The sequence below is a fragment of the Stigmatopora nigra genome, chromosome 19 (assembly GCF_051989575.1).
Source record: "Stigmatopora nigra isolate UIUO_SnigA chromosome 19, RoL_Snig_1.1, whole genome shotgun sequence".
NCBI lineage: Eukaryota > Metazoa > Chordata > Actinopteri > Syngnathiformes > Syngnathidae > Stigmatopora > Stigmatopora nigra.
Window position 1 is genome coordinate 4,588,300 of NC_135526.1, and position 13,499 is coordinate 4,601,798.

At 38.0% G+C, this 13,499-nt stretch overlaps 1 protein-coding gene across 13 annotated transcripts in view; it reads left to right on the top strand.

Moving 5' to 3' along the window:
• LOC144213122 (neurexin-2-like) overlaps window positions 1-13,499 on the top strand; it is a 107,399-nt gene that overhangs the window by 37,428 nt on the left and 56,472 nt on the right. For 8 of the 13 annotated variants that reach the window (XM_077741397.1, XM_077741406.1, XM_077741399.1 and 5 more), the window contains 5 exons: window positions 964-1,125; window positions 5,583-6,012; window positions 7,139-7,522; window positions 9,865-10,068; window positions 12,761-12,787. In XM_077741397.1, the coding sequence (XP_077597523.1) occupies window positions 964-1,125; window positions 5,583-6,012; window positions 7,139-7,522; window positions 9,865-10,068; window positions 12,761-12,787 (1,207 nt within the window). The remainder of the gene's footprint in view (window positions 1-963; window positions 1,126-5,582; window positions 6,013-7,138; window positions 7,523-9,864; window positions 10,069-12,760; window positions 12,788-13,499) is intronic. The other 5 variants (XM_077741400.1, XM_077741401.1, XM_077741392.1 and 2 more) reach the window with 1 other exon arrangement.

Consider the following 13,499-nt stretch of genomic DNA (forward strand, 5'->3'; position numbering starts at 1 on the left):
ATGTTTTGAAGTCGGACCTTTCAAAAGATGCATTAGCAATTTCTTGGTGTTTTTTTGTTGTTGTTTTGTTAATTGTTTGATTTAATGTCTTGCATTTGGAGCGGTTTCCATCCATGAAGCATTTCAATATTACCAGTGGGCTTATTGTCATGGCAACAGCCATATTCGTCTTTTGCTTTTCTGCCTGGTTTTACAACTCATCGTCTCTTTTACCTGTGATGCGATATAAGATTTTCTATTTGTCTCCGCCAGTAGGCAAAAGAACTAATTAAGCTCACCATTTCAATATTCTTGAAACCAAATTAATTGAGTTTTCTTACTTGAGCAGCATCCTTAATACTTTCTGTGCCTAAAAGTGATTTGAAGAAACCTTTGTGAGATACGGACTTTACTGCCATCAGTAACAGGTATCAGTAAAGATTAGTCAGGCTAGTTTTTTTCTATAATGGCTTCATAGAGTCAACCGGAATTATCATACAAAGGGGCATGCGAATTCAGTTAGTAAGGAAAAAACAGTACTGTGTAGTGTTTGAAGAAAAAACATGGGAAAAAAATACCTTCTTTTCGTAAGCATAAACATTTATTTTTCTTGTTGCCTTTCTCATTTTTGATCCTCCACTTTGTGTCGGTATTGAGCGGCTTGCTTTGATTTAGCCTCATACCCTTGTTTTGCGGCACTCTACCCAACAATCACCTCAGTTACCCTCTGTTTTTTTTGTTTGTTTTTTAGATCTCCGCCGACCTTCTGTCACAGACCATTTCTGTTACTTCCTCTTACATATTTGAACACACCCCTTGGTTTGGGTCACCCGCTTCCAAGCCTAGGCTTACTTCCACCTCTATGGATCATAGCATCTTCAGCTTTTTATTTAACCTTAGGAAGGAATTCCCAGTCAGCCCAGGAGCTTTTGGCTTAGGTAGAAACTTGTTTGCCTATCTTCAGTCCTTTCCTTTTCCTTCCAGGTGACAGTTTTGGTGGATGGAATACTAACCACCACAGGCTACACCCAAGATGACTACACCATGCTGGGGTCTGATGACCTGTTCTATATTGGAGGCAGTGTGGACACAGCTGAGCTTCCAGGCTCGCCAGTCAGTAACAACTTCAGGGGCTGCCTTAAAGACGTAAGTCCACTTTGACTACTTGAAATGGTGGCTCTTCTCTTTTCCTATGCATCGAAGGCAACCCTATGTATAGAATGACAGCCTTCACATTAATACTGGCGGTCCTTTTAGAGGGTGCTTCAAGGAGAAACATTAGCAGAGAGACAGCACACAGCATGTGTGTTTATAGAATCCTTTGGGAATTCCTTGGCGAAATAGTCGTACCGGTATACATAATGCATCCATCTTCTTATGCTCACTCTTTCCTCTCCTCTCTGGGCTCGTCCTCATTTTTAATCTTTCTATAAAGCCTCGGTCTGCACATGTCACTTTGATTATCTCCATGGAACCCGTTAACACCGTGTACTTGTGCATTAGAATTATGTCAGGTGTTAAGCAGCACATGATCTGCTAATGCCCAATTTCGGTTGGTCATACACATTTTTAATTTGACAGAAAATGTAATGGCATAAAAATCAAGTGGGATCCCTTTGAAAAGTTCCTGTGTTATAATAGCAAACTCTCAGTTTAAACTGACTCCAATCTGTTTGCCTGCTCCATTCAAATGCTTTTTTTTTTGCATACATAGCAATAAAGTTTGTTTGTCTCTATTCTCACTTCCTATTGAAGCATTCTGCGTAAAACAAACACCTAATCCGTATTACAGGCTGACAAAATTCACATAGCAAATAAGGTGGAAAGACTAAACACAAGCAACAGCATATGTGACTGAGAGCTTGGCAGATAAAGAGAATTTCATACTGTATTGTCACAATCAGACTGGAGGCTTATTTGAGAATAGTGCCAAAACCAGCACAAAGCTTCATAGCCTGTGAGATTTTACTCTTTTTCGACTTTTGCAAGTTTTTTTTCTACTCTTAAGCTGAGTAAAAAGCAGCATGGTTTTGTGCCACTTTATTTCCATGGCCAGACATTCAAAACATTTCCGTTTCATGCTTCATTTTTAGTAACTCATGCCAACTAACACTATACAGGGCCAACTTCTTGCAACAATGGACCAACTACTATAACCAAAGTTGTATAGGTTAAAAAAATATATATAAATAAGTAAAAACTCTGATCCAAATTACTCACATTTGTCCATCAAACCTCAAAAGTCATGCTTGGGACCTGCTATGTGATTTTGCTGCTAAAACATTTTCTTTTCAGTAAATCTTGTAAAACTTTTACAACAGCAAGTGACACAGTTAGAGTGGTGTTACTTGAAGTATTACCATATTTTTTGCATATAAGCCGTATTTGTGACTGAAAAAAATGATGACTGAATCAAGTATACAGCTTATGTATGCACAAATTAGACTGCAAGGTGACAATAATAAAATACAATAAAAGGAATTTGTCTACATGCAGTCAACACCATTTTGGAATGAGAAATCCAGCAGACCATCCTTTGGTTTAATACAGTATTTTAGAAATACCACGTTCAAAGATTTTTCTTAGGATTTCTCTTTCAAACACATTTGTACTCATATTAAAACCATGAAAACGGAGGTGAACATTGTGAATGTGGGAGAAATCGTAAAATTCAACGATTTTAAAGCAATTTTAAGGGTACGGCTTAAATGCTGAGGCGTCATTATGCAAGAAAATAGGATACTTAAATGTATTTAATGCCTGGGTTAATATTTTCAATTGGCCACGAGACAAGATATTAGATACGATACATACTGTTAAAAAAGTGTTTCATTATATTTTTGATACAGCCATTTTAAGGTCTACCTAATTAAATGTCCCATCTCTGTTACTCTATAAATGGAAATGAATACATTTCTTTTCACATTTGAATAGTATAACTACGATATGCACCCATTTAAATGTTTATATTGGTTTCAAATGAGAGTGTCATATATCACTTTTCAAGCACAGGCAACGGATGATTTGCTCTCCGTATTTACGCTGCAGCGTGAAGGCGCTGAAATGAAGATGAGATGTTATTTATGGGCAGGTTATTGTCCCAGCATTACTGCAACCTCCGCTCTGTGGGCGGCATCGCTTGTGCTGGTGTTTCATGGGCCCCGGCTGCTAGTGTGCCAAAGTAGAATGTATCGAAGACACGCTGGCAGGATATAATGTGCGCCACAGACGCAAAAAAAAAAAAAAAAAACGGGATGATGAACGAAAACAGAAAAAAAAGCCCTCTTAATGAGGTCGAGCGGTGGACAAAGCTGATCAAATGGGATGAGCCTGCCAGGAAATGGTGAAGTGAGGTTCAGAGATGGGTCAGTCTGGTCTGGAGCTTTCCTACTGGACCAATAGGGCCGATTGATGAAAGCAGAGAATTGACACATTTACCTTGTGCTTAATCCTGGTGGGAACTAAAAGTAAGCAATGACTCCGATATATTAAGTAAAAAAAAGATGTTTATTTAGAGAGACAAATGTCTTGTGTCATGTAAAATGACAGAGCGCGGTCAATGATGGATCTCTTTAAAGATGATAATCGTAGATATCAGGTTCATGTGTTAAAAGGGAAAATAAAAGCCACTTTGAGACAAACACATTAAGCACAGCAGCGAGCAAGTAGAGACGCATTTATCTGCCAGGTGATCATCTAAGAGGTCAACAATACGCCAGGCGATCCAACTTTACATCATTAGCCTCCATTTATATCATCTTCATCCTTTTGAGGCAATCTGTCCTTGTGGTCCTCTAATCACTTTCAGCCCTCTTCTAATAACACCCCTAAAAATCAGGAAAGATAATTGCCATAATTGGTTTGATTGGGCCCTTATTCATAGCTAACTGTACCATTTTTTTCCCGCTTTTTCTTTTTTTTGGGGGGTGTATATAAAATGACACATTTGATTCCTGGTAATGGTGTCGTTTCCACTTTCCACCCACTGGTTGCCACAATGTGTAATTTTTCTGAGACCCATTGTAATGTTTCGAATCTCTAATACGGTGCTTTTATCGGTTGCATATACTATGAGAAAAAGATCTAGTGCCATTTGCTTTTGGGGAGACAGTGCTCAAGCCAATTTAGTGGAATTGTTAATAGTTTTAATTTAATAATCGTTGTTTTCTCCTGTGTGTTTTTAGAGATGTAAATTGTTTTCTTAAAAAAGCTTACTTTGACATTTCATTTAATTTTCATTTAATTATAATACAATTTATATATTTTGAGTTGCATTTTAGATCATTAAATTGACATCAAACATTAAAGAATAAAAATATATCTCATTCAACTAATAATTAAATAATAGTTGTTTTCTCCTGTGTTTTTGGAGATGTAAATTGTTTTCATAACAAAGCTGACTTTGACATTTCATTTCATTTTTTTTTAATAATTATTAGACAGTTTATATATTTTGAGTTGCATTTTAGCACATTAAATTGACATCAAAAACTGAAGAGTAAAAATATATCTCGGTCAAGTAATAATGTAATAATAGTTATTTTCTCTAATGTGTTTAGAGGTGTACATTGTTTTCATAACAAAGCTGACTTTGACATTGATTTGACCTTGAATGGATGGACATACAATTGGTCCCATTTGGTCGAGGTTTCCAAACTTCATTCCTTTTACTATGAATAAGACTGACCTAACTGCACCGCTAATAAATAACGTATTCCTTTAAAATAAAAAATAATTCAATTAAAACCAATTGGTCAGTTTGAAAATCTTTTTTTTTTTTGGTCCCCAATTAGTCACAGCGACGCAGTATGAAGTGTGATATTGGCTCACTTCTCCTTTGAGCCGGTCTGTAAGTCCTGTGTGCTGGTGTGTCACCTCCAGCACTGACTGGTGGCACACAGTGATGTGGCAGATAACACATCGGGCTGCGGGTGAAATGAGACAAGCTTTATTTTTTTGGTGTCCTGCTGTGCATATTAATGAAGCCAAGCCACAGAACAATAACAGCACAAGGAGAAGTCACAAAATGCCGCTGAAATAATAATATATTCACTTGTGTCGAATCTGTTCCCACATTGACATTAATTTCACACAATCACTATATAGTTTTAAACATGTCAATTTTCCTGTCAGAACTTGTTCTACAAATAAGAAAATGTATCGGGGGAGAGTGAAAATATCAGCAGCCTTGTGGTTAAGCTTTGCAGAAACCCATACTTGAATTGGTTGATGACCTTGAAAAGATATTGTGCTACTTTCATTCTATATTTTGCTTTGCAAAGAATAACAATGTTTACAACGAAAACATGACCTATGTCTAATAGTATCGCTATTTTTATTTGCCTTAAAACCAAGCCCAAATCGACTATACTCCATAGTATATTTACAAATTTACACATTCCAGCATGCTTCATAATGCAAGGATTTACTTAATGGACAAACACAGGTATTAATTGTAACATTTTTGTGCATCATCCGACAAGGTAAGGCGTCTGTCCTTATGTAGTGTTGTATATGTTCCTTTACTCATAGATATTTCAAATTTCAGGCCATCTAAATTGCTGAAAGTGTCACCTCACCACAGCATTTCTCTCATTTATCAGGTGGTCTACAAGAATAATGAATTCCGACTGGAGCTGTCACGGCTAGCTGAGCAGCGAGACCCGAAAATAAGTATCCAGGGTGACTTGACGTTCAGCTGCGAAAGTGTAGAGGCCCTGGACCCGGTCACCTTTGACACGCCGGCTGCCTACTTGACATTGCCCAGGTGGAACACAAAGAAAACAGGCACCATATCCCTGGACTTCCGCACCACCGAGCCCAGCGGCCTGCTGCTGTTCAGCCACGGTAGCCTGCTGGGGGCGTTACCCGAGAGCAAGCCACGGGCAGACTTCTTTGCCATCGAGCTGCTGGACGGATTCCTCCACCTGGTAATGGACATGGGCTCCGGGAGCATCAAAATTAAAGCCGGCGATAAGAGGCTAGATGACGGCCAGTGGTGCCACGTGGACTTTCAGAGGAAAGGGCGAAATGGTAAGAAGGGGTGGGGTGGAATCATGTGTATGTGAGGAGGCAGGGGAGGCTCTCTGTCTGCTTCTGTTACTGTGTTTTGCCGCTCTTAGCGCCCGCGTAGAAAGATTTTCAAGCTCTGAAGTCACCATATGCCAGCTCGGATACTGTCACTGCGTCGTGCCCTTGCTATTTTTTTTTTTCATTCACTGCGGTGAAACGTGCATGCATATGCAGTGGGATTTTTAATTAGTGGTATTTTTAGCAGCTATATTACACGTATGATATATTTGTTAAATCATTTCCGTTAAAAATCCCCCGTATTGCATAGGGTGATGCGATTCCATGGCTGCCTATAGCTGTCATGGATGCCAATAGACGTCCGATCCATTTTGACTGGGAGGGTTGACAGTGATTATTATTTCAGTAGTATTATTCAAATTATCATTCATTGAAATTGTTAACCATTGTTAGAATTCATTCTCAATATGGACCTTTACAACAGTTACAAAACATATTGTTTCAACTATTATTTCATATTTAGTTTGTACTCTCTGGCAAATTGAAACAAAATGAAACATTATTCACAGTGTAGAGGCAGCAGTATATTGCTCAATGCTTATATGTGTGTACCTAAGGACTACCTTGGGAAATTATGCAGTAACACATATAATTAGTCCAACAAGTATTTACTACAAATACTGTGCCTCTTTGTTTGTTATCTATTTAGGCCAGCCAAGTGTAGTGCTGATACAAATTAGAAAAATGCTCTTTCATACACAAAGCACCTGTATATAGATTATAGTCCCAGCCAGGGAAATTATGCATACAAAAATAAAATAAAATACAAAAAAATATTGTTCATAATAGACTTGTTGGAAAACTAACATTGATAAACCTATATTGTTACTGCTTCCCATTTGGTCATCTTCTCTAAATCTCATTACCAATTCTGTGTATTAAATTCACTGGTCACCCTCTTGAGACTAAAAGAAGAATAGCTTCTTTATTTACACTGGGAAGGGAAAAAAATCACAAAGACGAAAGCCCACATCTCTTCCAAAGCCTTCATACACCTGCCGCGATATTCCGAATGTAAAACATTGCATAAGAGCAAGTTGACTCACCTGCTGTGCTTCCGTCCCTACAGGCTTCATTTCAGTGAACGGGAAGAGCGTCCCATTTTCCGCTAACGAGGGCAGTGAGATTCTCGACCTGGATGGGAACATGTATCTTGGGGGTCTGCCCGAGGAACACCAAGGTCTTATGCTCCCTCCGGAGGTGTGGAGCGCCTCCCTAGGCCTGGGCTACGTGGGTTGCATCCGGGACCTCTTCATTGATGGCCAGAGCCGAAACCTGTGGAGGCTGAGCGAAATTCAGGGCGCCGTAGGCGTCAGCAGCTTTTGCACCAGAGAGACTCATGTGAGATGTGGCCGAGACACATGTGCCAATGGGGGGCATTGTAAGGAAGGCTGGAATCGACACATATGCGACTGTAGTTCTACTGGATACCTGGGGCCCAACTGTGAGAAAGGTATGTGCCTTTAAAAGAAGATGGAGGGATGAATATGTAGGCAAAAAATATCTCTGCAAAGCTTTTATCACACTTTGAACTGTATTTTATTCATCACCCAGGCTGAAAAGTGACATTAAATAAATATGTACGGAAAACAAAACATGGTCCCTTAAGGACTCCAAAAGAGTAATACATTTCTGTTAAGAGTAAAATAATTTATATATAAGAATTGGGCATCATAATTCATTTTGTTGATTCATGGTTATCCCATTATTTGGCAGGTAAACATGGTGAAAATGTCCTAAGGACTTACTTTGGGTGTTCTGACTTCTATTCTGGCCCACATTTCAAAAGAAAAACATGCACATAAAGATATTTGATTGGTCTAAATTGGCAAAATCTGGGAATCTGTGTGTGAATTTTATTTGTTTGTATGTTTGTTTGATTTTTGTATTTATTGACAGTGGACAAGTTCTCCTGGTTTTCAGAAAATTCTGGCCCACTTTCACATTTGAGACTGCATTTAAAACTATTAAGAAGACAAAATACCATATAGTATACCCCATATAAAAGGTTGTACACCTTGAGGCTCGTAGTCAAATGTAAATGGATTATGTAGTTGCCATGCAAGATAATCCATCATTGAGTAATTTGTTCAAATGAAATTGTTAGAGGCTCCTGATATATACGTTAAAAATACTATATATTTACAGTATGCCAGGACTGCCAAATATCAACAAGTATGATTCCAAACTAACCCTATAAAGGATCATATGTGTACATCAATATTTTTTTACATTATAGTGATGTATTTAAGTATAGTGAACCCCTGAAAATTACAGTTCCTCCGAATACTCAGTGATTTTTTTCCCCTGCTGAACATTTCTTCAGCTATTCGCTGACACTCATCTATTCATTTTTTTTTTAATCCCAAGCCTCAAGCTCCTTTTTTTTTTATTCCATAAAGAGGACTGAATTCCATATATTTCAACGGAAATTTTAGGCTACAATTTAATCTGAATCTACTTTAAATGGGAAGATGACAACTTTATCATGTGCATCACAGGTCAAATTATTTAGTTTTCTCAATTGGAAGAAAACTGAATCATATTATTCAGATATGTAATAATGGAGAAAATCTTCAACAGAATTCAGCATTTCTAGAAAGTGGCTGCCCATTTTCTATCAATACCAATACTATTTTAGGCAATCCCATACGAATAGTATTCCCGATTACCTGCCTTTTTTGTGGCATAATTAATATGCATTATTGCATGCCCCTGAGCTCAAATCTATCAGCGTTTGTGTATGACTAACCTCCCAAAATGGGTTGTCAGCAGTGTCAGTGTGTGTGTACGTATGTATGTGTGTCTGTGTGTGTGGTTAACCACTATTTTCTTCATTATTAGAATTCTCCGAAATATGCCTTTGAGCACCCATCTTATAATATAAGGTCATTTATGCTCAGCATTGTCTTTCCCTTTAAATCTGCAATTCCTAATGCATTCTTATTTGTGCCTCAATCTGTCAAGGACATTGTGCATTGATTCCCACGCCAATACAATATAAAATGCACCTCCCTACTCCGTTTACTCTATTGTAACATATTAGTAAATGTACAGACACAAAGCAATTCAAGTGACGCAGAGAGAGAGAGACAAGCTTTGGGCATCAGAGAGAGACTTATTGTGTAATTTAATTGCAATCCTAGCTCAAGAAAGGTTTATTAAAGAATGATCACTATCTCCATGTACTAGACAGTCCCTATTTTAGTGGGGCCGTGATGCTTTCCGGGCAATGTATATATATATTTTTTATTCTCAAACCAATTGTTTTGAGTCAAATCACAGCCAGTAGTAAGTGGCTTGTCAGGAAATTGTCAAATGCACACCACTATCAACACTTTTTATCACTCCATGGTGACTTAGAGCCTGTCAGAAATCAGATTTCTGCTGCATTGGCTCCCACTGCCTCAAAATGCTCCAGGCTTTTTCTGCCATCTGCTGCAAAAGAGAAAAACTGCAATGGCAATTTAAATAATGGAGTAACACAGATAAGCTTTTAAAATGCAGGATTCTTGTTACTGCCAAAAATATGACCATTATATATTCATCTTGTTTCTAAAGAGTTCAAGAGTGCAGAGGAAAATCCCCGTAGCAAAGAAACATTATTTGCTGTAGAACAATTTAAGAAAACGATTCCTCTCTGCTAAATAAATAAGTGAACTCCTCTGTAATTAAACATGGGTTAAAAAGACATAGACAGGGTGGCACGGTGGGTTAATGATTCACATTTCTGTCCGCATTTCGGCTCAAGTTTTTATGTGGAGTTACTTAATACTTGTGTCTTCTGTCGTCCAGATGCCACGGTGGTGAGTTACGACGGCAGCATGTACCTGAAGGTCATGCTTCAGAGGACACTGCACACGGAGGCCGAGGACGTGTCCCTGCGTTTCATGTCCCAGAGGGCCTTTGGGCTACTGGTGGCTACCACGTCGCAGCAGTCAGCAGACACCCTGCGTGTGGAGCTGGACGCCGGCCGAGTCAAGCTGACGGTCAACTTGGGTAATGCCGCATCAGCAGATTCACCAGCAGATAATATCTCGGTTGACCTTTCCGCAGGGGGAGTCGCTCAGCCGGTGATCTCGATATTAGTCTGCTGTCACTCTCTCCCTATGCCATCCTTGTACACTACAGTACAACTACAGTTGCTTTAAAAGGGGGCTTTTCCCTTGAGGTTCTTGATTTTTTTTTTTGCACTATTTGCTTCAATTGAAGTAAAAGATAGCGTATTTACGACAATGTCAACTAAAAAGTTATTGGGAATAACTTGAAGGGATCATAAATTATCCTATGACATTTTCAATACCGTCTATGCGTATATATGAGCTCATAGCTTGAGGCCACTGTGTCGTATTTATTTCAGAGAGTACATTTAATGTGAGTTGGTCTATTTATATGTTGTTTTTTACGATGTGATAAGAAAAGAACTATACAACAATCCAACTATCCATGTTCTATAAAAGACAGCATTACATGGTTTTGGTCGATTGTGTGTAAAGGTTTCACATTGCAACTGGAAATTGCAGTGGCCATTAGCTGAGTGAAGACTACAATACGATGTCACAAAGATAAAAGGATAAGGGAAATGAAACGCGAATTGATTCTAAAACTGGTTAATACATCAAAGAATGTCGCTCCTGATTGTACGCTCAACTCCAGGCGGTGAGGAGCTGATTGGGACCATTCTGTAATCATTGCCTGGACAATAATAAGTCTTTTGATCTAATTTCATTTTAAAATCTTGACATTCTTCTAAAAACAACTTCTACAATATATTGATAAGACACACATATTAGTGATTACAAGTTTTCTGGCCAAAATAGCTCTAATTTATCAAATCCAACCTTTTTCTACTGCTGATTATGAAAGGGAAATAAAATATAATCCAATTTTTTTCTTAGTGATAAAAAATATTCCATTCTTTCATTTGGTGTTAAATAAATCACACTATTCTGCAGGTGTTTAAACCTTTGTGGAATTATTCCAACACACGCCTTACATAAATTTGAATGTCATTATAAATAATATAACAAATCAACTTGGGGAAATGTTAAGCATAAAACACACAGCAATCTTGTGAGTAAGATTATGATTATGGTGCATTTTTTAAGACAAGGGACTGTTTCCTTTATAAGCAACTGTGGTTTCTCTCTCTCTATCTCTTTCTCTATCTGTGACTTTTTCTGTCTCAGTTCATGCAGTGGTCAGTTCCCGTCTGGCCGTCTGTCTCAACTCTTTCAGCCCTTCAATGGCTTGTCTGCAGTTCAAGGAGAAGGCAGTCAGAGACCACATTCATCACCACAGTGGCACATTACACTTTAAACTGCACATATGGCATTCACAACATGGGCCCTCGCTCTTCCCGTCTAGCTTAGTGTCACTTCTCTGAGCTCGGGGTGTCATCGATCAACACACAAACACACACAAACAGAACGCAACTGTGGTCTCCGGCTGTCTGTATCCACTGCTCTGTGATGGTTGACAGTTCGAGAGCACTCCTCAGCCACGCCATATAATATAGCCCTGCATTGCAGCTGCATCCTTTTAAATATTCACAACATGTAAAAATTGCCCTGTGGCTTTCCAGCCCAATGATATTTCCTATTTATGATATTTCCTATTTAGAAGACATTAAGTTCTTCTAATCTTGGCCAAATGGTATCTGACTTGTTTTTTTTTTTCTTCCTCTCTCTCTCAATTTAAGCGTAGCTGTAGGATGTGCAAATCGCCCCTTTCCTCTGCATTTAATGTGCAAAATGCATCACATCATGCAGGCCTGCACAGCAAGCAGGAGACATCTCAGCTAACTGGATTGCCAGAGTGAATGAAGGAGAAGCTCAGTCTCCCTGATTTAAAAAAAAAAGTCAATGAACCCACTAACATGGGAAATATCAACCAACAACCCTAGAAATAGCTCTAATTATTGTGTAATCTTGTTAGTCCTTACCTTAAACACTATAGATATATTACTTTCATCTGGTTAATATAAAGGGACCTCAAACTAGTGCTGTCTCAAAACATTGTAATTGATTTATCGCTATCGCTGTTGTAGTTCGAATACAATCGAGTAACGTCTCTAGAGGCACAAATGAACAGAAATGGCGATAGACTGATACAGCTTTTGAAATGGTTTTACTTGTGTTGTGCAAGTGTACCTAATGAATCGGACCATGAGTCTTTTACTCAGACAGGACCTTATTAAACCAAGACTTTTCAATTGGCATCTTTTCTATTAACTCGGGGAGGCAACATGTTCTTTTATCTTGTTCCAATTGAGCCTTTTCTTATCTGCCCCGTACATTTTGCTCACCGAGATGTACCGTACATTTGCTATACTGCACTGCAAGCCAGGCAAGCATTGCCATGGTAACTGCAAATCACTGGCCGACGTCAAATTTAAATAGCCTGAGCCGTGCTGGACGTGGCGACCACATCTTCTGAAAGAGTCGATTGATCGTCTCTATGTATGGCAAGGCACACGCTGAGATGTTTCCTTTTGCTCACTGCCCTTTCTCTTAATACTATTTGCACAGCGAGGAGGAAAGTGGCGCTTTAGACTCTCGAAACTGTCCCCGGATAGTGGGCTCTGAGAAGCACTAATGTGTCTGCAGAATGTACCTTGAAGGATGTGAAATATTCTCTTCCTTCTTTTTTTTTTCTTTTAATCTCACCATCTCACTCTCTCTCTCACCAGATTGTATCAGGATAGACTGTAATCTCAGTAAGTGTCTCCTACCATTATCTACTGAATTATGTTTGAAAAACAAATAAGTACATGCACTTTTTTGTATTCATATGGTGAACTGCTCACATACAAAGGAATCATTATTCTGCCCAGCAATGTAAACGGATTTACTGTGTGGAGGAGGTATGTTTGTATAATTTCACAATAAAATGAGTATATATATATATATATACATATAAAATATGTATGTATATATATATATATATATATATATATATATATATATATATATATATATATATATATATATATATATATATATATATATATATATATATATATATATATATATATATATATATATATATATATATATATATATATATATATATATATATATATATATATATATATACATATATACATTTTGTGGAATAATTATATCAGACAAAAAATCCTCTCTTATAATAGCTAATCATTCAAAGGCAAAATTTCTCTCATTTAATGAGTCAGTTTACCAACTGACGTGGCTGCTTCTGTGGTTAAATTTAGGTGAAAATAAAAATATTCTACAATTAGATGCTACAGCACTGCTGTCAATTTCAGCAGCATTTGGCATTTGATCCAGTTGCGTAACTAATTAGCTCTACATTACTGATGTCTGTCGATAATAGCTGCAGTAAATGGCATTTACCACTGTGGAGAAGACAAAACGCCTCATCCTCGGTTTAGACAAGCAGCCATGTGA